We start from the raw sequence: 26298 nt of genomic DNA, 5'->3' as shown, positions 1-26298 counted from the left end.
TAGTTACTGCAGATCTTCTGCGGGCGCCCTGCACCAGGTGTGTGTAGGGGGTGCACTGGACGTAAATCTTTCCCCAGGGGAGGGCCTGCCGTCTAGGAGAAAACCCGACTAGGCATTGTACGTAGATGACCTAGGCATTGTACGTAGATGACCTAGAGTCTGCCTCCCCATCTGTAAGACGCGGGCCGTGCAGCTCCAAACCCTCAGAGATTACCCAGAGTCCCTAGCGGGGAGCCAGTGCCGGGCCTGCTCTCCGCCCACCGCCCCAGACAGCGCGGCTCCATGCACAGGAACTGCAGCTTACAAAGTGGACACAAATCCCACGGTTCCCAGAGCGCCCCACTGAGCAAGCGCGGGCCCGCGCAGGTGGGCGGGACCTCTGGGGCGGGTTTGGTGATCCAGCCACTTCCGCTTCCGGTCCTGTACGAACTCTCCCGCCACCCGGGGAAAGCGCTTGCCGGGGTTTGTGTGTTTTCACGTCTGGTGTGGCTGGAGGTAGGAGAAGCCCCTGCGGGTTTGGGACGGACAGTAATGCTGGTTTTGAGGCTTGCGAGTCCAGAGAAGGAGGAGAGCACTTTGGGGCTCCGGGCGCAGAGGGTGGGTATCGAGTATTGGTGGCTTGTCCGGGCAGAGCCGCCGGTGCCGGGGCTGACAGACCGCACTGCGTGGGGGGCGGGAGGGCGGGAGCGGGGTGTCACTAGGCACCTGTGGACGCTCCTGAGAGGAGCTCCGACAGACGGGACCTGAAAGACAGTTGTCTGTTTCCCGGGGATGTAAGGGAGGAAGCGAGTAACTGGACCCTGCCCATGGAGTCTCTTATCTAGCCGGAATCTCCCGCGCTGTTCTCCAAATTCAGGATTGCTGCCCGTGTGAAATCTTAAATTGACTCTTGGGACTGCAGAGACCTAAGGGCGAAGGCACACAGACCTCTAGTGAGCAGGCAGCATCGCCTGCCATGGATGTTGCAGGAGGCTAGGACCACTGCCTGCGTCTCCTCCAGCGCACACCTCTCCCCACCCCCTTTGCACAATTGTTACAGGTGTATTGTCGAAAGTCTGGAAGATACAGAAGACATCACTCAGGGACACTACTGTTAACACTTCGTGCGTGCTCTTCAACCTCAGTTTTTTTTCCCTTTACATGTGGAATTATTTTTTTGCATTTTTTTTTTAAAACTCCACTTTCCATCATTTCAACCATTTTATGTGCTTCCTTCCAAGGTAACAAGATGCAGTTTCTTGGAGGAAATCGGAGGAAACTGAGGTTGGCAGATGACCAGAGGAATGCTTGCTACCCACATAGCCTTCAGTTTTACTTGCAGCCGCCTTCTGGAAACATATCTTTAATAGAATTTGAAAACTTGGCTATCGATAGAGTTAAATGTGAGTGATTTGAATTAGAATTTGTATATTCTTGAGAACCTCACTTATACTTTGTGGGGATGAATTAGAGTAATTTATTTCCTTCATTCAACAAATATTTACTGAGGGTTTTCTGTTGAGATTTTGCTATTCATTCATTTATTCCTTGTACAGTGCCTGTTTATTGAGTGCCACTTTATTCTAGGTGGTAGGGATTTTGAGCTGAATAATGTAATTCTCATTTTCGTTGAAGCTGTATTCTAGTACATGGAGACAGATACCCAAAATAATAATTATAGTTTAGTATTTTAAGTGCTCTAGTAGAGGTAACTAATAGTGCTACTGAAACATAGAGATGGGAGTGATTGTCCTAGTCTGATTAAGTAAAACTGAAGAGAAGTTGAAATGTGATCTGGACCTTGAAGGATGAGTAGCAATTTCTCAACAGAGAAGACGTGAAGGGTTTTTGAAAGCTGGGATAATGGCCTGTACAAAGGCTTGGAGGCATGAGAGAGAGTGTCATATTGGAGGGAACAGTGACAAGTTCAAGGTAGATGGAGAAGTATGGGTAAGCAAGGGCATTTTGTGCCAAGCTAATGGTATAATATTGGGGTGTAAGAAGGATGTAGCAATTTTACTGGGGACCTACTTCTGTGTGTTGGTGGAAGAAAGAAATAAGTTAGGTGTAAACGGAAACAAATAACAGCACTATCTGTAGAGTTTATGTTCCACGATATCCTGGTGGGAAGATCAGAAGTAGAGGTGAGATACTGTTAATCATTCTTAGAGGAGCAGGGTGAGAACTGCTAGTACAGAATATCTGTATTACCTGTTTGTTGAATGAAAGGGAAGGCAAGGGAGAACGGGTTCTGGGAAGCTTAGCAGTGTCATATGCCTCATTGAGATTAAGGTGATGATTGAAAAGCGTCCCTTGGGTTTGGCCCTTAGGAGGTGAGGTGGTAAGGCAGTGACAGGAAGGGAGAGATTGAAGGGATACTACAGAGGTGTAATTGACAGGGTTTGGTGACTCTTGGGTATGAGGAGTGGTGGAACAGCGGGGGGTGGCTGAAGTTCCAGTGTGGATGATCTGGTGGATAGAAATTCTGCGGATGGAGGTGGGGTGGCAGGAAGAGGAGTGGGATTGAGGGGCAGAGAATGAGTTTGGTTCGTGATACCGTAATACGGAGGTACCTGGGGGACATGGGTTTATGTTCAGTATTCATTTTAGAAGTTTTTCGTTCTTGGATTAAAAAAAGTCTCTTTTCGGGCTTCCCTGGTGGCGCAGTGGTTGAGAATCCGCCTGCCAATGCAGGGAACACGGGTTCGAGCCCTGGTCTGGAAAGATCCCACATGCCGCGGAGCAACTAGGCCCGTGAGCCACAACTACTGAGCCTGTGCGTCTGGAGCGTGTGCTCCGCAACAAGAGAGGCCGCGGTAGTGAGAGGCCCGCGCACCGCGATGAAGAGTGGCCCCCGCTCGCCGCAACTAGAGAAAGCCCTCGCACAGAAACGAAGACCCAACACAGCCAAAAAAAAAAAAAAAAGTCTCTTTTCATACCGATGGCAGAAGAATTCATCTGAGGAAGGGTTGACAGAGGCTTCAGGAACCTTTGGCCAGTGTGTAGCATCTAGTCACGGTGGCTTGTTTGCTTCTTCACTGCTGTGTCTTCTCCTTTTCCATTTCATCAGGAAGGGAAGGGCTGTCTTCTGAGGAGCCTGTGCTGAGTCAGTGAAGCAGACTGTCTCACAGACGGCTCCACACGAGGGCTGCACATGCAGACACACTTCTGCATCCCTCAGCAGTGGTGCTCAGTCCATCAGTGATCTCCCCCGACCCCTCTCTCCCTTCTGGTTGAGAATCCCTGGTGTGAGATTATGCTGTGGGATGTGGGTATTTTCTGCACATGGTGGAGATTATCCTCTGGTAAACATGTATAACTTATATAATGTACTTGCAGAAAATAAAGCTTAAATATTGTCATCTTTTATAAACAAGTAATTATGGAATTGGTAGCCATAGATTTTATTTGTCTTGGATTTAGTTTTTTAAAATTATCTTGCATTTATACGTTTTATACATTTCTTCTGTTTTTAAAATTTTTTCTAGTGCTAAAAGCAGTCGAGAATCTTGGTGTGAGCTATGTGAAAGGAAGTGAGCAGTACCAGAGTAAGCTAGAGATCGAGCTTCGGAAGCTTAAGTTTTCCTACAGAGTAAGTAAAAGAGGGAAAAAGATGTTTCTTTGGTTTGTGTATATTCATGTACTGGGTATCAGTTGTGGGAAAGGTCTTGTATTAGGCATAGGGCTTTAAAAAAGACTCTTCTGAAGGAACCTACTGTCCACTACGGGTGATTGACATGCAGTCAGACTACAGTGCCGCAGGGTTTCTTGACCTCGGGACTGTGGACATTTGGGGTCTGATGATTCCTTGGTGCATTTAGGGGGCTCGCTGGCATCTCTGGCTTCTACCCAGTCCATGTCTCCAGACATTGCCAGATGTGCTTTGTGCATTACAGGGTGACGAACTCCCAAGAGCAGAGAATTAGCTCAGGTTGGGGAGGTTTGGGAGGGCTTCCCAGACGAGGTGGTGCTGGAACTGAATCTTGATGGATGTGATACAATTTTTATTTTGGGAAGATGACTGCCAACAGCAGATGGACAGGGTCATCTTTGCTGGGGAAAACTAGTTAGGAACTTGGAGATGACGAGAGTGAATTGAATGGAGGGAAGAGGACTGATTGGAGAGATAGTGAGAGGGTAGAATCGGAAGATCTTAGCGACTGCAGAGAGAAGGGAGAGAAGAGTTCTGAATGACGCCCGGGTTTCTGGTGAGACAGCTGGCTGGATGGTGATGATATACAGGAGGGGAGGCAAGTCTTTTTAGAGGGAAGACGCTGAGTTTAGTTCTCGACATGACTTTGAGGTGCTTGTGGAGCTGTCTGAGGCCAGCAGGGTGTGCACACGGATCTGGACTTGGGGACCCCTGGGGTGGGGGTGCACATTCAGGAGGAAGGTTGGCATCATCAGGGGTAGGTGAGGCACCCAGGGAAACATTTGAGTGAGAAGAGAAGGGGCTGGAGGCCAGGATGTGAGGAGTACAACATTCAGGTGGAGTGGAATGGGGGAAGTCTGGGAGGGCAATTGAGGAGGAGCTGCCTTGGGGTGGAGATCAGCCACCCTGGCAGCCAGGGAAGCTGGGGTCTCAGTACTGATGATCATGATACACAGGTAATGAAACAACAGCACACATTCATATTCTTAACCATGTCCCAGAGTCTGTTCTAAGTGCATCACGTATATTAACTCATGTAATCCAGACAGCAGTCTTAGGAGGGTGGGTTCTGTCATCATCCCTCTTTATAGACAAGGAAACTGGTATTGATAGGCTAGTAACTTGCCCAATCTCATAAGATGGAAAACGGTGCAGCCAAGATCTGAATCTAGACCTCTTGTCTTCATGGTGGAACAGTTTCAGACACTTAGAACCAATAAGATGAGTTGTATAGAATCATCGGATTTATCAGCAGGGTGGAACCTTGTAGGCAGAGGCAGAAGCTGGAACAGTGGCCGTGTTTGGAGGAGAGAAGTGAGAGCTTGATGTGGAATACATCCTCTTCTAACGTGTAGCTGAAAAGACGGGGGAAGTAAGTCTGAGTGTAGAAAAAATTGAGGGAAAAAGAGAAGATACACACACAACAGTGGTTACTTGAACACGTTTATAAGCTGAGCAGAAAGATCTAGAAGAGAAAGAAGAGGAGGGAGCTTGAAGATACTTTGAGAGAGCATTTGATAAGTCAGGGTCCTTAGGAGGCAAGAGCAGATGGGCCATGGGGTTTCAGTGTAGGGATTAGCTTTATGTAGGAGGAAGGAGAGAGATTTGTCCACAGAGATGGAAGGGAAGGCAGTACAGCACGTGGCGGCAGGAGCTTGGGGCTGAAGGAGTCGGCCTGGGGGCCTTTATCTTCTATAAAGTAGGTGAGGTCATGTGATGAGAGAGAAGAAGGTGGTGTGGCGGGGAGCACTGGCCACCTAGTGAAGATGGAAACAGCTTTCCTAAGACGTGGGGAAAGAGATGGTTACGGGCCAGATCCCAGCTCTGCTGCTTACATGCTTTGTGATCTGGACAAAATTATATAACTTCTTTCTGCCTCAGTTTCCTCATCTTTAAAATAGGGATATAGTGGTGCCCACCTCATAGGGGTTTTCAAAGGATTATATGGGTTAATGGATTAAAAATGCTTATAACAGTGCCTGGTACCTTGGAAGCGCTCAGGACGTGTTTGCTCTGACTGTTGAGCTTGAATAAAGATGCCTTGGTGTTGGTAAAGGTTCAGTTGAGGTTAGAGGCTGTGAAATTTTAATGTTCCAAATTCCTATAGTTGTATATATCTTTCCCAGAGGTTCTCAGCATTTGGGAACAGGACTGCAGAGTGTAGCTTTGGATTTATTTAGAATCTAGGTTTTGCCAAATGGTTGAAGTGAAAGCAGTTGAGGGTTGATGTGAGAAGTAGTGGAAGAGGTGAGTGCCTGGGTGTAGGCTGGATGAGAAGGAAAGTTAAGAAGAGGAAGAAAATAGTGGGGTCCAAACCCAGGAGATATTGTTGTTCAGTTCTGTTTCATCTGATTGCTAACCCAAGTAAAATGGTACTCACCCTGGGGAGCATATTATGAAATCTGTGTTATTGAAACTCCTGCTTTACCGTTGGCTTATGCTGACTCAGTATTTCTTTACACCTTTTACTGTTCCGATGCATTTATTTTCTTCATGTGCCATTGTTTTTAAGGAAAACTTGGAAGATGAATATGAACCCCGAAGAAGAGATCACATTTCTCACTTTATTTTACGCCTTGCTTACTGCCAGTCGTGAGTATACCTTTGTCCTCCATGGTCAAGTCTGACATCTTGGGTTGTAAACTGGTCCAGGAGGGCTGACAGGTATTGTACTGATCATAGGAAATCCCAGAATAACGTCAGAAACCAGTGGCTCATGGGCGGAACACTGTTGCAGAGAATTGTTTGAAACAAGTTGTTTACTAAAAAATAAAAAAAAAATTATTTTGCAGGTTTTGCCTGTTAAAACACTTTTTACTTTATGGGAGAGACTCTTCATTTAGGATTTAAAATTAGGGGGGATTTCATTGGGAAGGACTTTTGATATTTTTTTTCCCCAGAAAAAAAGTGGTAGTATTTATAAGAAATAATGAATCAAACACATACTTGAATCTGCACAGGTTTTTAGATGTTGACATGTATGGGCTGGTGCCCATTAGATTAAGACCTTTTCTTTGGTAGTTGGTTTCTTATAAGTCAATAGCACCACTCAGAGGGAGAAGGAGTTAGTTGCTTTTTTTTTTAACTTTTTTTCCTGTATTAATTTTGGCTAAATTACATACTTATTATTATGTTTCTTTTCTGTTTCTTTTTGGTAATAGGCTTATCAAATGGGAATCTTGAATTGGTGACTATCCCAAGATAATAACTGAGAAATTATTGACCAGCTTTAGTCCCAGAGTTTTTCTTTTGTAAAAAATCACATGCAGTTTATGCAATTTATGCAGTAAATGAATTGCTGACAATGTGAAAGTCATTTGGGGAAAGAAAATTAAATCATATTTTACATGAAGTAGCATAATTATTTTACAACAACAATAATGCCCATCTGTCTTATAAATTAATGTTGTATGTTGACTTAAAAAATTGAGATATCCTAGTGCATATTAAATTTTGTGAAATTATAAACTATAAAGCTGTAAGCAAAGATTACTTTGCATAGTTTATCTGATCATAATCCATTCAGAGATAAAGTTACCTTTAAAAAGTTTTGATGTTTATTTGGCATTGACCGAAGGGATACCCCATTTTCTGATGTAAATGACTATTTTGCAGTTACATAAAAAGAAGTGCACTGTTTTATGTTAGTTGATAATAATGCAGCTAGGCTCGAAGTATTCTGTATTTAATTCTTTTAATTTTATGTTCATAACACCTTTCTCCCCCATATTCTACTTATCCCAGGGAGATTGTGGCATGTGATATGTATTCACACTCTTATCATAATAGAGGACTTGATGCTTTTAACTTCAGTCTTTTGGCATCTTGCTCATGTTTGAATATTGTTTCATAGAAATTTCTTGGATTTAATAATCAGTGGACTTTTAAAATAGTCAGTGGACTTTTCACTTATAATTTTCTTGTGTCCATTTCAGTGAAGAGCTTAGGCGCTGGTTCATTCAACAAGAAATGGATCTCCTTCGATTTCGATTCAGTATTTTACCCAAGGACAAAGTTCAGAGTTTCTTAAAGGATAGCCATTTGCAGTTTGAGGCTGTAAGTATATTTTTAAAGTCATTCCCGATTGTTATCACCGTTCGTCCCTCCCTTAAGTGTTGGTGTTAATGTGTGGGGTTTGTTCTCTTTACATTTTCTTCCTAAGTACCCACCTGAAACAATAGCTATTGGCTTTGCACAACAGTGAACCTCTCCCTTCCATAACTAGAAGAAAAGAGGCTCCTTAGTACCAGAGCTGCACATTTATTCAGTTGCTGTGTTAAATATGTGATTTATGAAAGCTCAAAAAGGTTTAATTTATAAAAGTTTATCTTTAACCAGAATCTTCCAGGCCAAAAATTTAAAGCTAATAATGTTCTAAAGAAAACAGAGAAGTGGTAGTACTTATTTCCAACAATGAGGTTTGGGCGATAATACTTTATTTTAGAAGTCAGTTGTCGGTAAAATATCTGAATAGTTTTAAGGTATAGTTTTGTAGACAAATCTGAATGAGTTACATGTAGTAATTAAACAAAATAGAAGAAATGTTGGACACATATTTAGCAGGGATAATTATTGTGGGTGGAAATAGAATTTATGTCTTTTAGGTGAGTGTGCTGCAGTGGGAAGGGAGAAAAATTCTGTTTGGAAAACTTAGAGCAGTCAGATGGCAGTAGGATGGCTTGGGACTCTATTTGGGTGTTAGAATGGGTGTCTTGAGGCCAAATAAAGTAAAAAAAGTAGAAGTTGGAGTAGGTGAAGGACACTGTCCTGCTGAGAAGTGGATGTGCCCACTGCAGCAAGAACCAGGGTGGGTTATTTCGTTGGGGGAAGGAGATTGTGTGAAGGGAAGTAAATAAACCTTTGGTGGACATTGAGTGTCTGTCATATGCCAGCAAGGCACTTTCCACAGTTTGTATCACTTCTCTGAACCCAGTGAGGGTTCTGAGTAACATCTACCTGGGCAGAGAAAAGTGTTGGTCCCAGAACCGTCTCACCCAAACCTCCTGCGTTTTCCACTTTGCTTAGAATGCTGATCCTTAGTGAAGTCCGTTACTGCTAATATCAGTTATAGTTCATTTGTCCTCTCATATTAAAAATAATTTTTTTCGCCGTTGTTGAAATTATGGTTTTATTAGGTTGAGAAAAAGTGTTTGTGAGAAGATTTATTCTTTACTCTAGATTGTCTCAATAGATCAGGTACATTTTTTTAAGCAAAAACCATAATGTTTCTTTCTTTTTTTAAAAAACTTTTTTATTGAAGTATAACATCTATAGAAAAGTGCACAAATCATAACTGTCCAGCTCTGTGAAGTATCACAGAGGTTAAGAAAGAGAACATTGCTGTCACCCTGTGCTGCCTTGTGCCTCCTCTCATTTACTAACCCCGTCTCCCTCCTGATAACCACTAATAACCACTATCCTGACTTTTAATATCATAAGTAATTCTGCCTGTCTTTGAACTTTACGTAAATAGTATTACATGGTATTTTTTTTTCCCCAGCTTTATTGAGATATAATGGACATGCTAATGTTGTGTCACTTTAAGTGCACAGTGTGATGATACACGTATATGTTGTGAAATGTTTACCACAATAAGGTTAGTTAACACATCTTTCACCTCACATCATTACCATTTTGTTGTTGTGGTGAGAACCTTTAGAATCAACTCTCATAGTAGCTGTACGTGAGATCCCTAGAGCTTATTCCTCTTATAACTGGACGTTTGTGCCCTGTGACCAGCATCTCCTTGTCTGCTCTGCCGCCCAGCCCCTGGCAACCACTGCTTTACTCTCTGAGTTGGACTTTTTTAGATTCCACATATAAGTGAGATCACAAGTATAATTTTTTATAATTGCCTTATTGAGATAGAATTTACATACCTTGAACTTCACTCTTTTAAAACGTACAATTTGTTGGTTTTTAGTATAGTCATAGAGTTGTGCAACCATCACCATCTAATTTTAGAACATTTTAGTTACCCTAGAAAAGAAACCTGTGCCCGGTAGTCGTCCCTCTTGATTTCTCACTCTGTCATCCCTTGGCAACAGCTAATCTGCTTTCTGTCTCTGTGAATTTGCCTATTCTGGACATTTCATATAAGTGGACATTTCATATAACTTGTGATCTTTTGTTACTGGCTTCTTTCACTTAGCATAATATTTTCAAGTTTCATCTATGTTGTATATGTAGCATGTATCAGTACTTCATTTTATATTCATTTCTCTATTCAATAGTTGATGGACATTGGGTTATTTCTACATTTTAGCTATTATGAATAATGCTGCTGTGAATATTTGCATACACATATTTGTGTGGATATCTTTTTATTTGTTTCAGATATATATAATACTTGGGAGTGGGATTGCTAGGTTATGGGGTAATTCTGTATTTAAACTTTCGAGGAACTGCCAAACTGTTTTCCAGAGTGCCTGCACCATTGTACGTCTCACTAGTGTGTGAGGAGAGTTCTAGTTGCTTCACATTCTCCAGCAATTGTTGCTGTCTGTTTTTTTTTTTTTTTGAATATAGTCATCCTGGTGGGTGTGAAGTGATACTTCATTGTGGTTTTGATTTTCATTTCCCTAGTGACTGATGACGTTGAACATCTTTTCATGTGCTATTTGATTATTTGTATATTTTCTTTGGAGAAATATCTATTCATATCCTTTGTTTTTTATTTGAGTTATCTTTTTATTGTTGAGTGTTACATATTCTTTCCATATTCTGGATACAAGTCCACTATAAGATATGTGATTTACAGATTTTTTCCTCCCGTTCTGAGGGTTGTCATTTCATTTTCTTGGTAAGATCATTTTTTAAAAAAACATTTTATTTATTTATTTATTTATATTTTTGGCTGTGTTGGGTCTTCGCTGCTGCGCACAGGCTCTCTCTAGTTGTGGCAAGTGGGGGCTATTCTTTGTTGCAGCGCGCAGGCTTCTCATTGCGGAGCTCAGGCTCTAGGCACGAGGGCTTCAGTAGTTGTGGCACGCAGACTTCAGTAGCTGTGGCTCGCAGGCTCTAGAGTGCAGGTTCAATAGTTGTGGCTCACGGCTTAGTTGCCCCGTGGCATGTGGGATCTTCCCGGACCAGGACTCTAACCCGTGTCCCCTGCATTGGCAGGCAGATTTTTAATCACTGCGCCACCAGGGAAGTCACTGTTTTTATCTTTTGTTACTTGTGTTTTTATTGTCGGATCTAAAAAGGATTTGCCTAATGGAAGGTCATGAAGATTTACTCCTATGGTTTTTCTCTAAGAGTTTTATAGTTTTGGTCCTTATATTTAGGTCTCTTTAGGTCTGTTTACACTTTGAGTTAATTTCTGTGTATGGTGTGAAGTAGGGGCCCAACTTCATTCTTTTGCATGTGGATATCGAGTTGTCCCAGCATCATTTGTTGAAATGGCTATTCTTTTCTCTTTGAATTGTTTTTTCACTCTTGTCAAAAGTCATTTGACCATAAATGGACTCAATTTTGTTAGTTAGAGCTGTGTGTCTCTCCTATGTCGGTACTGTGTGCTCTTGAATATTGATTCCTGTAGTTTTGTAATAAGATTTGAAATTGAGAAGTGTGAATCTTCTCACCTTGTTCTTCTTTTTCAAGATTATTTTGGCTCTTCTGGGTTCCTTGCATTTTATGAGTTTTAGGATCAACTTGTCAGTTTCTACCAATAAACCAGCTGAGGTTCAGGTTTAGGATTATGAAGACTATGTGGATCAATTTGGGGAGCCGTGCTATCTTAATATTAAGTCTCCTGATCCATGAACATGGAAATTTTTTCTGTTTCTTCAGATCTTTAATTTTTTTCAACAAAATTGTGTTCTTTTGTTAAATTTATACCTAAGTATTTTATTCTTTAATGTCATTGTAAGTGGAGTTGTTTCTTTTATTTCATTTTTGAAATGTTCATTGCTAGTGTATAGAAATCCAGTTGATTTTTGTATATTGATCTGGTATCTTGCACCCTTACAAAATCATTTATTCTAATAGTTTTTAGTGGATTCCTTAGGGGATTACGTCTCTTATAAAGAAATAATCCTTACTTTTCAATCTGGAGGCTTTTTATTTATTTTTGCTTATTTTCCCAGGCTAGGATCTCCAGTACAGTGTTGAATAGAAGTGGCAATAGTGGACATGCTTGTCTTGTTCCTGATTTTAGGGGGAAAGCATTCAGTCTTTTTTTACCAGGACATATGATGTTAGCTGTGGGGTTTTTGTAGATGCCCTTTACCAGATTGAGGAAATCTCTTTCTAATTTTAGTTGAGCATTTTAATCATGAAAGGGTGTTGGATTTTGTGCTTTTTCTGCACCTTTTGAAAAGATCATAGGGCTTTGTCCTTTATTTTATTAATATGGTGTGTTACATTAATTGAGTTTTGGATGTTAAACCAACCTTGCTGGGATATTCCTGGGATAAATCCCCCTTGGCTGTATTGTATGATCCTTTTAATATGTTGCTGCATTTGATTTGCTAGTCTTTTGTGGAGGATTGTGTTTATTGTTTATTGGTAAGGGATATTAGTCTGTAGTTTTCGTATGATGTCTTTGTCTGGTTTTGGTATCAGGGTAACATGGGTCTCATATAGTGAATTGAGAAGTGTCTCTTCCTGTTCTATTTTTGGGAAGAAGTTGTGAAAGATTGGTGTTAATTTTTTAAAAACATTTGCTAGAATTTACCAGTGATCTGTCTAGGTATAGGCTTCTCTTTGTGGGGTGTTTTAAAATTGCTGATTCATTCTCTACTTGTTGTCGATCTGTTCAAATTTTCTGATTCTTTAGACAGTTGTGGTAATTCCTGTTTTCTAGAAATTTGTCCATTTCATCTGTTATCTAATTGATGCATACAGTTGTTCATAGTGTTCCCTTATAATCCTTTTCATTTCTAAAGATTGGTTATGATATCCTCTCTTTCATTCTTGATTTTACCCATTTAAATCTTTTTTTTTTGATCGTTTAAGTACAGGTTTGTCAATTTTGTTGATCTTTTCAAATAACTTTTGGTTTTGTTTTTTTCTCTATTGTTTTTCTATTCCTTATTTCTTTAATTACTCTTTATTATTATCAATTAACAATTTTCATTATTTCCTTCCTTCTGCTTGCTTAGGGTTTAGTTTGCTCTTCACATCTAGTTTCTTAAGGTGGAAGTTTAAGTTACTGATTCAAGGTGTTCTTTTTTTTCTTTTTAATTGTAATATAGTTGACGTACAATATTAGGTTAGTTTCAGGAGTCCTACATAATGATTTGGCATTTGCATATATTATGAAATGATCACCACAATGTCTAGTAACCATCTGTTCCCATAGAAAGTTACTACAACATTATTGACTATATTCCTTAATCACATCCCCATGACTTATTTGTTATCTCTTAATCCCCTTTACCTATTTCACCCACCTCCTGCCCCCTGCCTTTTGGCAAACAGGTGTTTGTTCTCTGTATCTATGAGTCTGTTTTCGTTTTATTTTCTTTGTTAGTTTTGTTATTTTAGATTGCACGTTAAATAAGATCATACCATATTTGTTTTTCTCTGTTTGACTTATTTCACTTAGCATAATACCCTCTAGATCCATCTGTGTTGTCGCAAATGGCAGTGGCTGAGTAATATTCCATTGTGTATATATATGCATACACACCGTATCTTCTTTATTCATTCCTCTCTCAATGGATACTTAGGTTGCTTACATATCTAGATTAAGGTAAATAATGCTGCAATAAACATTGGAATGCATATATCTTTTCAAACTAGTGTTTTTGCTTTCTTCAGGTGACTACCCAGAAGTTAAATTGCTGGATGATGGAAGTTCTATTTTTAATTTATTGAGGAATCTCCATACTGTTTTCCATAGTGGCTGCACCAACTTATAATCCCATCAAGAGTGCACAAGGACTCCCTTTTCTGCACATCCTCACCAACACTTGTTACTTGTCTTTTTAATGGTACCAATTTTGACAAGTGTGAGGTGATATCTCCTTGTGGTTTTGATATGCATTTCCCTGATGAGTAGTGATGTTGAGCATCTTCTCATGTGCCTGTTGGCCATCCGTATGTCTTCTTTGGAAGCATGTCTATTCAGCTTGTCTTTTCATTTTTTAATCTGGTTGTTTGTTTGTTTGTTTCTGTGATGTTGAATTGTGTGAATTCTTTGTATATTTTGGATATTAACCTTTATCAGCTATATTGTTAAAATATCTTCTCCCATTCAGTAAGTTACCTTTCTGTTTTCTTGATAGTTTCCTTTGTTGTCCAAAAGCTTTTAAGTTTAATGTCACATTTGTTTATTTTTGCTTTTGTTTCCCTTGCTTGAGGAGACATATTCAAAAAAATATTGCTAAGACCAACGTCAAAGAATGTACTGCCTATGTTTTCTTCCTGGAGTTTTATGGTTTCAGATCTTACATTTAAGTCTTATTCCATTTTGAGTTTATTTTTGTGCATGGTGTGAGAAAGTAGTCCAGTTTGATTCTTTTGCATGTACCTGTCCAGTTTTCTCAACACCACTTATTGAAGATGCTATATTTTCCGCATTGTATATTCTTGAAACCTTTGTTTTAGATTAATTGACCACATAAGTGTGGGTTTATTTCTGGACGCTCTAGTCTGTCCCATTGATCTATGTATCTGCTTTTGTGCCAGTACCATACTGTTTTGATTATTGTAGCTTTGTAATATAGCTTGAAATCAGGGAGCATGATACCTCCAGTTTTGTTTTACTTTTTTAAGATTGTTTTGGCTATTTGGGATCTTTTGTGTTTCCATACAAACTTTAGAATTATTTGTTTTAGTGCTGTGAAAAATGCCACTGGTATTTTGATAGAGATTGCTTTGACTCTGTAAGTTGCCTTAGGTAGTATGGTCATTTTAACAATATTAATTCTTCCATTCCATCAGCATGCTTTATCATTCCATTTGTTTGTGTCATCTTTAGTTTCTTTCATCAGTGTCTTATAGTTTTCTGAGTACAGGTCTTTTACCTTGGTTAGATTTACTCTCTTAGGTATTTTATTCTTATGGATGCAATTGTAAGTGAGATTGTTTTCTTAATTTCTCTTTCTGATAGTTCATTGTTAGTGTATAGAAATGCCATAGATTTCTGTATATTAATCTTGTATTCCACAACTTTACTGGATTCATTTATTAGTTCTAACAGTTTTTCAGTGGCATCTTTAGGATTTTCTGTATATGCATCACGTCATCTGTCAACAGTGACAGTTTTACTTCTTCCTTTACAATTTGAATTCCTTTTATTTCTTTTTTTTGTCTGATTGCTGTGGCTAGGACTTCCAATACTATGTACAATGAAAGTGGCGAGAGTGGACGCTCTTTTCTTGTTCCTGATCTTAAAGGAAATGCTTTCAGCTTTTCACTGTTGAGTATGATGTTGGCTGTAGGTTTGTCATATGGGGCCTTTATTATGTTGAGGTATATTCCTTCTATACCCTCTTTGTTGAGCGTTTTTATCATAAATCGTTTTTGAATTTTGTCAAAAGCTTTTTCAGCATCTACTGAGATGATCATACAATTTTCATTCTTTGTTAGTTGCACATCACATTAATTGATTTGCAGATACTGCAGCATCCTTGCATGTCTGGGGTAAATCCCATTTGATCATAGTGTATGCTCCTTTTACTGTATTGTTGAATTTGTTTTGCTAATATTTTGTTGAGGATATTTGTATCTGTGTTCATCACTGATTTTTTTTTTTTTTATTTGTGGTGTCTTTGTCTTGTTTTGCTATCATGGTAATGCTGGCCTCGTTGAATGAGTTCAGAAATATTCCTTCCTCTTCAGTCATTTGGAGTAGTTTGAGAAGGATAGGTTTTAGGTCTTCTTTAAATCTTTGGTAGAGTTCACCTGTGTTGCCATCAGGTCCTGGACATTTGTTTGCTGGGAGATTTTTGATTACTGATTCAATTTTAATACTGATAATTGGTCTGTTCACATTTTCTATTTTTTCCTGATTCAGTCTTGGGAGATTGTACATTTCTAGAAATTTATCCATTCTTTCTACGTTGTCCATTTTATTGGTGTATAATTGTTTGTGGTCATCACTTATGATCCTTTGTATTTCTGTGAAGTTGTAACTTTTCCTCTTTTGTTTAATATTTTATTTATTTGGGTCCTCTCTTTCTATCTTGATGAGTCTGGCTAGAGGTTTGTCAATTTTGTTTATATTTTCAAAGAACCAGTTCTTAGTTTCATTGATCTTTTCTAATTTTTTAGTTAGTCTCTATTTCATTTATTTTTGCTCTGATTTTTATTATTTCTTTCTTTCTACTAATTGAGTTTTGTTTGGTTTTCTACTTCCTTTAGGTGTAAGGTTAAATTGTTTTGAGATTTTTCTTGTTTCTTGAGGTAGATTTATATCACTATAAACTTCCCTCTTAGAGCTGCTTTTGCAGTATCCCATAGATTTTGGATTGTTTTGTTTCCCTTTCACTTGTCTCCATGTAATTTAACTTTCTCTTTGATTTCTTCAGGGACCCATTGGTTGTTTAGTAGCATGTTGTTTAGACTCCATGTATTTGGGGTTTTTGGTATTTTTTTTCTTATACTTGATTTCTAGTCTCATAGTGTTGTGGTCGGAAAAGATGCTTGATATGAGTTCAGTCTTCTTAAATTTTTTGGAACTATTTTGTTGCCTAGCATGTGATATGTCCTGGGGAATGTTTTATGTGGACTTGAAAAGAATGTATTCTGCTTTTGGATGGATTGCTCTCTATATATCTGTTAAGTTCATCTGTTCTTATGTGTCATTGAATGCCAGTGTTTCCTTAATGAGTTTCTGTATGGATGATCTGTCACTTAATGTGAGTGTTAAAGTCCCCTACTATTATTTTGTTACTGTCTCTTTATGTTTATTAATACTTGCTTTTTTGTATTTAGGTGCTCCCATGTGGGGTGTATATGTATTTACAGTTGTTATATCTTCTTACTGGATTGATCCCTTGATCGTTATGTAATGGTCTTCTTTGTCTCTTGTTAGAGTCTTTGTTTTAAAGTCTATTTTGTCTGATATAAGTATTGCTACCCTAGCTTTCTTTTTGTTTCCATTTGAACTGTGTCTCACTTTCTGTAGTTTTGCCCTCCCACCGTTTGTGAAATTTCATGATGATGTCTGAATTGTTTTTTGTTCTCGGATGGGAACGCCATGGGCCCTTTAATCTGAATACTTGGGTTCTTCTGTTTAGAACATTTCTTTTTGTTATGGATTTGATCATTTCTTCCCTTTTGTTTTTCATTGCTCTTTCTTTATAATTCCTTGTTTGTTAGAATTTGGACCTCCTGGATTTCTCCTCTTATTTTCTTTTTTGTTTTAACATCCAGTTTATCTTTTTATTTTATTTTCTAGGAAAGTTCTTCAACTGTTTTATAAATCTTTTTTTCCCCCTGCTCTCCTGTCTTTAATTTCTATATATTTATTTTTTATTTTTATTTTAAACTTTTTATACAATTTTTAAAGGTTACTTTCCATTTACAGTTATTACAAAATATTGGTTGAATTCCTTGTGTTGTACAATACATCCTTGAGCCTATCTTATACTCAATAATTTATGTCTCCCACTCCCCCACTCCTATATTGTCCCTCACACCCCCCCCCCCACCCCCCTTGCTGGTAACCATGTATAAATGATATCATAACAGTATTTGTCTTTCTCTGTCTGACTTATTTCACTTAGCATAATGTCCTCCAAGTCCATGCATGTTGCTGCAAATGGCAAAATTTCATTCTTTTTCATGGCTGAGTAGTATTCCATTGTGTGTATCCATTCATGTGATGATGGGCACTTAGATTGCTTCCATATCTTGGCAATTCTAAATAATGTTGCTATGAACATTAGGGTGCATGTATCATTTTGAATGAGTGTTTTTTTTTTTTTTTTTTCAGATATATACCCAGGGGTGGAATTGCCAGGTCATCTGGTAGTTCTATTTTTAGTTTTTTCAGAAACCTCCATACTGTTTTCCCCAGCGGCTGCACCAATTTGCATTCCCATCAACAGTGTACAAGGGTTCTCTTTTCTCCGCATCCTTGCCAACATTTATTGTGTTTTTTTTTTGATGTCCTGTCTTTAATTTCTTTTTATTTTATGCTTTCATTTTATTTTTTTTATACAGCAGGTTCTTATTAGTCATTGATTTTATACACATCAGTGTATACATGTCAATTCCAATCTCCCAATTCATCACACCACTACCCCACCCCCCCAGCCGCTTTCCCCCCTTGGTGTCCATACGTTTTTCTCTACATCTGTATCTCAATTTCTGCCCTGCAAACCCGTTCATCTGTACCATTTTTCTAGGTTCCACATATATGCGTTAATATACGATATTTGTTTTTCTCTTTCTGACTTACTTCACTCTGTATGACAGTCTAGATCCATCCACGTTTCAACAAATGACCCAATTTTGTTCCTTTTTATGGCTGAGTAATATTCCATTGTATATATGTACCACAACTTCTTTATCCATTTGTCTGTCGATGGGCATTTAGGTTGCTTGCATGTTCTGGCTGTTGTAAATAGTGCTGCAGTGACCATTGGGGTACATGACTCTTTTTGAATTATGGTTTTCTCTGGGTATATGCCCAGTAGTGGGATTGCTGGGTGCTAGGGTAGTTCTATTTTTAGTTTTTTAAGGAACCTCCGTACTGTTTTCCCTAGTGGCTGTGTCAATTTACATTCCCACCAGCAGAGCAAGAGGGTTCCCTTTTCTCTACACCCTCTCCAGCATTTGTTGTTTGTAGATTTTCTGATGATGCCCATTCTAACTGGTGTGAGGTGATACCTCTTTGTAGTTTTGATTTGCATTTCTCTAATAATTAGTGATGTTGAGCAGCTTTTCATGTGCCTATTCGCCATCTGTATGTCTTCTTTGGAGAAATGTCTATTTAGGTCTTCTGCCAATTTTTGGATTGGGTTGTTTGTTTTTTTAATATTGAGCTGCATGAGCTGTTTATGTATTTTGGAGATTAATCCTTTGTCCGCTGATTTGTTTGTAAATATTTTCTCCCATTCTGAAGGTTGTCTTTTCGTCTTGTTTATGGTTTCCTTTGCTGTGCAAAAGCTTTGAAGTTTCATTAGGTCCCATTTGTTTATTTTTGTTTTTATTTCCATTACTCTAGGAGGTGGATCAAAAAAGATCTTGCTGTGATTTATGTCAAAGAGTGTTCTTCCTATGTTTTCCTCTAAGAGTTTTATAGTGTCCAATCTTACATTTAGGTCTCTAATCCATTTTGAGTTTATTTTTGTGTATGGTGTTAGGGAGTGTTCCAATTTCATTCTTTTACATGTAGCTGTCCAGTTTTCCCAACACCACTTATTGAAGAGACTGTCTTTTCTCCATTGTATATCCTTGCCTCCTTTGTCATAGATTAGTTGACCATAGGTCCGTGGGTTTATCTCTGGGTTTTCTATCTTGTTCCATTGATCTGTGTTTCTGTTTTTGTGCCAGTACCATATTGTCTTGATTGCTGTAGCTTTGTAGTATAGTCTGAAGTCAGGGAGTCTGATTCCTCCAGCTCCGTTTTCTTCCCTCAAGACTGCTTTGGCTATTCGGAGTCTTTTGTGTCTCCATACAAATTTTAAGATTTTTTGTTCTAGTTCCGTAAAAAATGCCATTGGTAATTTGATAAGGATTGCATTGAATCTGTAGATTGCTTTGGGTAGTATAGTCATTTTCACAATATTGATTCTTCCAATCCAAGAATATGGTATATCTCTCCATCTGTTGGTGTCATCTTTCATTTCTTTCATCAGTGTCTTATATTTTTATGCATACAGGTCTTTTGTCTCCCTAGGTAGGTTTGTTCCTAGGTATTTTATTCTTTTTGTTGCAGTGGTAAATGGGAGTGTTTCCTTAATTTCTCTTTCAGATTTTTCATCATTAGTGTAGAGGAATGCAAGAGATTTCTGTGCATTAATTTTGTATCCTGCAACTTTACCAAATTCATTGATTAGCTCTAGTAGTTTTCTGGTGGCATCTTTAGGATTCTCTACGTATAGTATCATGTCATCTGCAAACAGTGACAGTTTTACTTCTTTTCCAGTTTGTATTCCTTTTATTTCTTCTTCTTCTCTGATTGCCATGGCTAGGACTTCCAAAACTATGTTGAATAATAGTGGTGAGAGTGGACATCCTTGTGTTGTTCCTGATCTTAGAGGAAATGGTTTCAGTTTTTCACCATTGAGAATGATGTTTGCTGTGGGTTTGTCATATATGGCCTTGATTATGTTGAGGTAGGTTCCCTCTGTGCCCACTTTCTGGAGAGTTTTTATCATAAATGGATGTTGAATTTTGTCGAAAGCTTTTTCTGCATCTATTGAGATGATCATATGGTTTTTATTCTTCAATGTGTTAATATGGTGTATCACATTGATTGATTTGCATATATTGAAGAATCCTTGCATCCCTGGGATAAATCCCACTTGGTCATGGTGTATGATCCTTTTAATGTGCTGTTGGATTCTGTTTGCTAGTATTTTGTTGAGGATTTTTGCATTTGTATTCATCACTGATATTGGTCTGTAATTTTCTTTTTTTGTAGTATCTTTGTCTGGTTTTGGTATCAGGGTGATGGTGGCCTCATAGAATGAGTTTGGGAGTGTTCCTTCCTCTGCAATTTTTTGGAAGAGTTTGAGAAGGATGGGTGTTAGCTCTTCTCTAAATGTTTGAAGCCATCTGGTTCTGGACTTTCGTTTGTTGGAAGATTTTTAATCACAGTTTCAATTTCATTACTTGTGATTGGTCTGTTCATATTTTGTATTTCTTCCTGGTTCAGTCTTGGAAGGTTATACCTTTCTAAGAATTTGTCCATTTCTTCCAGGTTGTCCATTTTTTTGGCATAGCGTTGCTTGTAGTAGTCTCTGAGGATGCTTTGTATTTCTGCGGTGTCTGTTGTAACTTCTCCTTTTTCATTTTGAATTTTATTGATTTGAGTCCTCTCCCTCTTTTTCTTGATGAGTCTGGCTAATGGTTTATCAATTTTATCTTCTCAAAGAACCAGCTTTTAGTTTTATTGATCTTTGCTATTGTTTTCTTTGTTTCTATTTCATTTATTTCTGCTCTGATCTTTATGATTTCTTTCCTTCTGGTAACTTTGGGTTTTGTTTGTCCTTCTTTCTCTAGTTCCTTTAGGTATAAGGTTAGATTTTTTATTTGAGATTTTTCTTGTTTCTTGAGGTAGGCTTGTATAGCTATAAACGTCCCTCTTAGAACTGCTTTTGCTGCATCCCATAGGTTTTGGATCATCGTGTTTTCATTGTCATTTGTCTCTAGGTATTTTTTAATTTCCTCTTTGATTTCTTCAGTGACCTCTTGGTTATTTAGTAACGTATCGTTTAGCCTCCATGTGTTTGTCTTTTTTACGTTTTTTTCCCTGTAATTCATTTCTAATCTCATAGCGTTGTGGTCAGAAAAGATGCTTGATATGATTTCAATTTTCTTAAATTTACTGAGGCTTGATTTGTGACCCAAGATGTGATCTATCCTGGAGAATGTTCCGTGCGCACTTGAGAAGAACGTATAATCTGCTGTTTTTGGATGGAATGTCCTATAAATATCAATTAAATCTATCTGGTCTGTTGTGTCATTTAAAGCTTCTGTTTCCTTATTTATTTTCATTTTGGATGATCTGTCCATTGGTGTAAGTGAGGTGTTAAAGTCCCCCACTATTATTGTGTTACTGTTGATTTCCTCTTTTATAGCTGTTAGCAGTTGCCTTATGTATTGAGGTGCTCCTATGTTGGGTGCATATATATTTATAATTGTTATATCTTCTTGGATTGATCCCTTGATCATTATGTAGTGTCCTTCCTTGTCTCTGGTAACATTCTCTATTTTAAAGTCTGTTTTATCTGATATGAGTATAGTTACTCCAGCTTTCTTTTGATTTCCATTTGCATGGAATATCTTTTTCTGTCCCCTCACTTTCAGTCTGTATGTGTCCCTAGGTCTGAAGTGGGTGTCTTGTAGACAGCATATATATGGGTCTTGTTTTTGTATCCATTCAGCAAGCCTGTGTCTTTTGGTTGGAGCATTTAATCCATTCATGTTTAAGGTAATTATCGATATGTATGTTCCTATGACCATTTTCTTAATCATTTTGGGTTTGTTTTTGTAGGTCTTTTTCTTTTCTTGTGTTTCCCACTTGGAGAAATTCCTTTAGCATTTGTTGTGGAGCTTGTTTGGTGGTGCTGAATTCTCTTAGCTTTTGCTTGTCTGTAAAGCTTTTGATTTCTACATTGAATCTGAATGAGATCCTTGCCGGGTAGAGTAATCTTGGTTGTAGGTTCTTCCCTTTCATCACTTTAAGTATATCATGCCACTCCCTTCTGGCTTGTAGAGTTTCTGCTGAGAAATCAGCTGTTAACCTTATGGGAGTTCCCTTGTATATTATTTGTCGTTTTTCCCTTGCTGCTTTCAATAATTTTTCTTTGCCTTTAGTTTTTGCCAATTTGATTACTATGTGTCTCAGTGTGTTTCTCCTTGGGTTTATCCTGTATGGGACTCTCTGCGTTTCCTGGACTTGGGTGGCTATTTCCTTTCCCATGTTAGGGAAGTTTTTGACTATAATCTCTTCAAGTATTTTCTCTGGTTCTTTCTCTCTCTCTTCTCCTTCTGGGACCCCTATAATGCGAATTTTGTTGCGCTTAATGTTGTCCTAGAGGTCTTTTAGGCTGTCTTCATTTCTTTTCATTCTTTTTTCTTTAGTCTGTTCCGCAGCAGTGAATTCCACCATTCTGTCTTCCAGGTCACTTATCCGTTCTTCTGCCTCAGTTATCTGCTATTGATTCCTTCTAGTGTATTTTTCATTTCAGTTACTGTATTGTTCATCTCTGTTTGTTTGTTCTTTAATTCTTCTAGGTCTCTGTTAAACATTTCTTGCATCTTCTCGATCTTTGCCTCCATTGTTTTTCCGAGGTCCTGGATCATCTTCACTATCATTATTCTGAATTCCTTTTCTGGAAAGTTGCCTATCTCCACTTCATTTAGTTGTTTTTCTGGGGTTTTATCTTGTTCCTTCATCTGGTACATAGCCCTCTGCCTTTTCATCTTGTCTATCTTTCTGTGAATGTGGTTTCTTTTCCACAGGCTGCAGGATTGTAGTTCTTTTTGCTTCTGCTGTCTGCCGTCCTCCTGTCTTTAGTTTCGAATAGTCCTTTCTGGTTCTCCTTTTTATAGCCTTCTGTTTTTGCTTCATGAATATATTTTCTCCTTTCTTTTAAAGATTATTAGTTGTCTTCTGCTCCATTAATTGTCTGTTTACCTCTCATTCCTTTATTTAGTCATCCATTTTAGATAGTCCTTCACGTTGAATTTTTCCTTGAATGTTTAATGATCCTTGACTATTTGTTTTTATTTAAGATTGAGATATGAAAAAGTAAATTGGAAGATTGGGTTTTATGTGCTCTTTGCAGGTGTATATGATGCTTATTTACTATTGGATCTCATTTGATCTCTCTTTTTTTTTTAATATTTGATTGTTGGATGAGCCCTGCCAAAGTCAGTGTTTCAGAGGAAGCCTCCAGTGTTCTTCCACAGTGATTTATGTCTTAGTGCTGATGTTCTTGTATCTGAGAGCAGGAGCCCACTGCTCACTGTGGTGACTTTATTTTTTTTGCATTCCCTGACTTGCATCTTTCCTCTTTTATATATGGTGCTTCTAATTCATGATTTTTTCTACTCTCTCCAGTCATATTGGCTTTCTTCTTTTCAGTATAATTTTCTCCAGGGATTAAGTTGTAGGTTCCTCTTTTTTTCTAAATCTGTTAATGCACTTTCATCTCTTTTCCAAAAATATGTAGACCTTTCTCTTCCACTATTTTGTTTGTCCGTTGTGGTTTATATTCTTTTTACACTTATATTGTCACATTTTAATTTTGTTGTGGAGGTAGTGGAAATAAATATTTATGTTCAGTTTACCATTTTTAACCAGAAGCCTCAGCAATCTCAACAATTATAATTTTAAATTTAGGGAAAAAAGTTAAACTTTTGGAATGTATTTTATTAATGATAGCAGTTCAGCACATATCGGTGTCGGGAAAAACCCTCCTCCACGGGTCTCTCCTGCTCTTGCACATCTTGCTCGGTATGTTAGGAATGCAGGGTCTTGAGCAGTCTTTACCTGGGCCATTTCTCACAGCTGTGTTTTTAGCAGGCAACCTTGAGGGATGAGGTAATGCCTTCCTGGGTACATAGAGGAGGGTCGCTTACTGCCTGCTATGAAAGTGACTGGTTCCCAGGGCTCCTTAGCTGCAGTGCAACCTCACTGTACTCCGAGCATCTGTCTGTGCTGTGTCATGTTGCCCCTGGGGGAAGGAGAACCACACAAACATGCTGGTTCTTTTGCTGCTTCCTGCACTGTGGATAATAAAGGTCTCTGTCTCTAATGCAGGCGTCTGTGTCTTCTGCCTGCCTGCATTAAACAGTAATAGGCAAACTTATTGGTTTATAAGTAGCATAAAATTCAATCCAGACTTGACAGTCAGCTATGTAATTTTGAATCTGTATTTCAGTTTCCTCATCTTCAAAATGGGAATACTCACAATCCCCACTTCACAGAGTTGTGAGGTTTAAAGGAGATAGAGTGTATGGTGTATTTAGTACTGTGCCTGACATGTATGTTCTCTAGTGATGTTAAGGACGACACAGAGGCAATAAATGCCTATATGTTGGAGAACTTTGAGGTTATTAGATTGGTATGTTTTGTTGCAATTTAAAAAAAATCTATTTTGGATTTTTATTTTAGGAAACAGTAATTTATGGAAAATATATGCATACTTTTAACAAGTGTGTTGGCAATCATGATTGGTTTTTAATACTACTCTGGTTGTTTCTAATCTGCTTGCTATAATTATTTATTGTTTTATTCTCCATGTCATTTGAGGTGCATCTTAATAAACATATACATTAAAGTAAGATGTAGAAATATGTATAAAATGGGAAGATTGACTGAAGGGAACATTACTGTCCACATTTGTACTGTCCATCATGATGGATGGGCATCCCGTATAGTTTCTAAAAAGAACAGTAACTTTGGCTTCTTTGGTGACTGTTTTGGTTTTTCTAGTTCAGTGATTCTAGGTGTGGGGGATAAGATAGAGCTAGTTGTCTGAGGGGATTTATCAGAACCTTGGATGAAGGTGTGGAGAGTGTGAAAAACATTATGCCTTTTCTTTTTGAAATAAACACTAGAGATAAAACTTGATCAAGTGGTTGTAGCTGTTGGGGGTTCATGGCAGGTAGAGTGAGAAAGTGTTGTAGGGTGCCTGGCAGAAAAGTCATTCCTGGGGCAGACGTAATCACTTTCCTGGCAGAGACCTGTTCTCCTCTTCTCCTGGTACTCTCCCATGGCACCTCATCCTGGCAGGTAAGGCACTTGAATTCAGGTGCTGTTGATTAGCTTGCCCCTTGATCCCTGTAGTCCTTCCAATTTCCAAACTTTTATAATTAGTAGGAACACGCACATTTCCTTCACTTTGGTTAGCATATTTGGTTTGCTTTGAGAACTATTATGTTAAAACAGGTGTCAGTGATGCTTTTAGGCTTAGGACCCATGTTTTAGACTCAGGACAAAGCAAGGTGTAGGGAAAAGTTACTAACATTTGTCACATAAGCTGGTCTCGGATGTATAATAGGCCCTGCCGCCTAAGCCGAGGCAGAAGGAAACAGCAGCAGGTGGAGAGCCACAGGCCATCTTGGTTTTCATGTCACAGAAGCTGGACCACTGACATACACATCTTAGAGTCTGTCTGGTCTTCAAGTGCTTGTCTGCTGTGTTTGTGTGCATTTTTCCATCTTTTCAGTTTCATTAATGCTGCAGTGACATTTAAAAAAAATATTTATTTATTTATTTGGCTGCGCTGGGTCTTTGTTGTGGCATGTGGGCTCTTAGTTGCGGCATGCGGGATCTAGTTCCCTGACCAGGGATTGAACCAGGGCCGCCCGCATTGGGAGCATGGAGTCTTAACCACCGGACCACCAGGGAAGTGCCTGCAATGACATTTTTACATTAGGAGGACATGCAGTGTTATAACTAAATTGCATTATGTTTGCTTTCATGGAGAAATATGTATGGAAAAAGGGATAATTAATTTCTTTGCATAGCTTTTTCTTTTAAATTTTGTTTTTGTTCAGTTTGCCATGGCTGATGTAATTTTATTGGATACAAATTTGGAGGAGGTGAAAATGGGGCCAGTTATCAGATGTGGGACTCTTGTGTTCTCTTTCTGGCTCTGGCAGTCCTTTGATACTTTGGCTCATTTAGTCTATATTTGGGTTTCTAATATCTGGTAGATTTTGAATCTTCATGACATACAACAGAAAGCCTTAATATGAAGTATTCAAAAAGGAAAAACTGATATTTTTCATTCTTGGACTTATGTGTAAATAACTTGGATTTTAAAACTGAAATTTCTTGGAAGGATAAGAAATGAGTAGATATTGCTGTCTGTGGGGACTGTTTTGGACCTCTCATTGCTGAGTTGATTGACTTAACCTTGTGTCACGTTAAAGATGAATGGGAGAGGTTAAACAGATTGTGTTAATGCTTCCTCAGCTGACCAGTTAGGCAAAGGTCAGGCTTTGACAGCTGACAGCCTCCCAGACAAAGGGTCTCTGTGCTGCTGCAGTTCAGAGTCTGACAGAAGCTCCTAATTTACCTTGAT

At 38.5% G+C, this 26298-nt stretch overlaps 1 protein-coding gene across 2 annotated transcripts in view; it reads left to right on the top strand.

Annotated features, from left to right (window-relative positions):
* Positions 1–406: 406 nt before the first annotated feature.
* Positions 407–26298, top strand: part of PRIM2 (DNA primase subunit 2) — a 282564-nt gene continuing 256672 nt past the window's right edge. The window contains exons 1-5 of one of the 2 annotated variants that reach the window (XM_068557727.1): positions 407–495; positions 1221–1382; positions 3468–3571; positions 6144–6223; positions 7567–7687. In XM_068557727.1, coding sequence (XP_068413828.1) covers positions 1229–1382; positions 3468–3571; positions 6144–6223; positions 7567–7687 — 459 coding nt within the window. In that variant the 5' untranslated portion in view covers positions 407–495; positions 1221–1228. The other variant, XM_068557728.1, reaches the window with a different exon arrangement.

The sequence above is a fragment of the Eschrichtius robustus genome, chromosome 12 (assembly GCF_028021215.1).
Source record: "Eschrichtius robustus isolate mEscRob2 chromosome 12, mEscRob2.pri, whole genome shotgun sequence".
NCBI classification, from domain to species: Eukaryota; Metazoa; Chordata; class Mammalia; order Artiodactyla; family Eschrichtiidae; genus Eschrichtius; species Eschrichtius robustus.
Note: the sequence above shows the minus strand (reverse complement) of the source record. Positions and strands in the feature narration are given on the sequence as shown.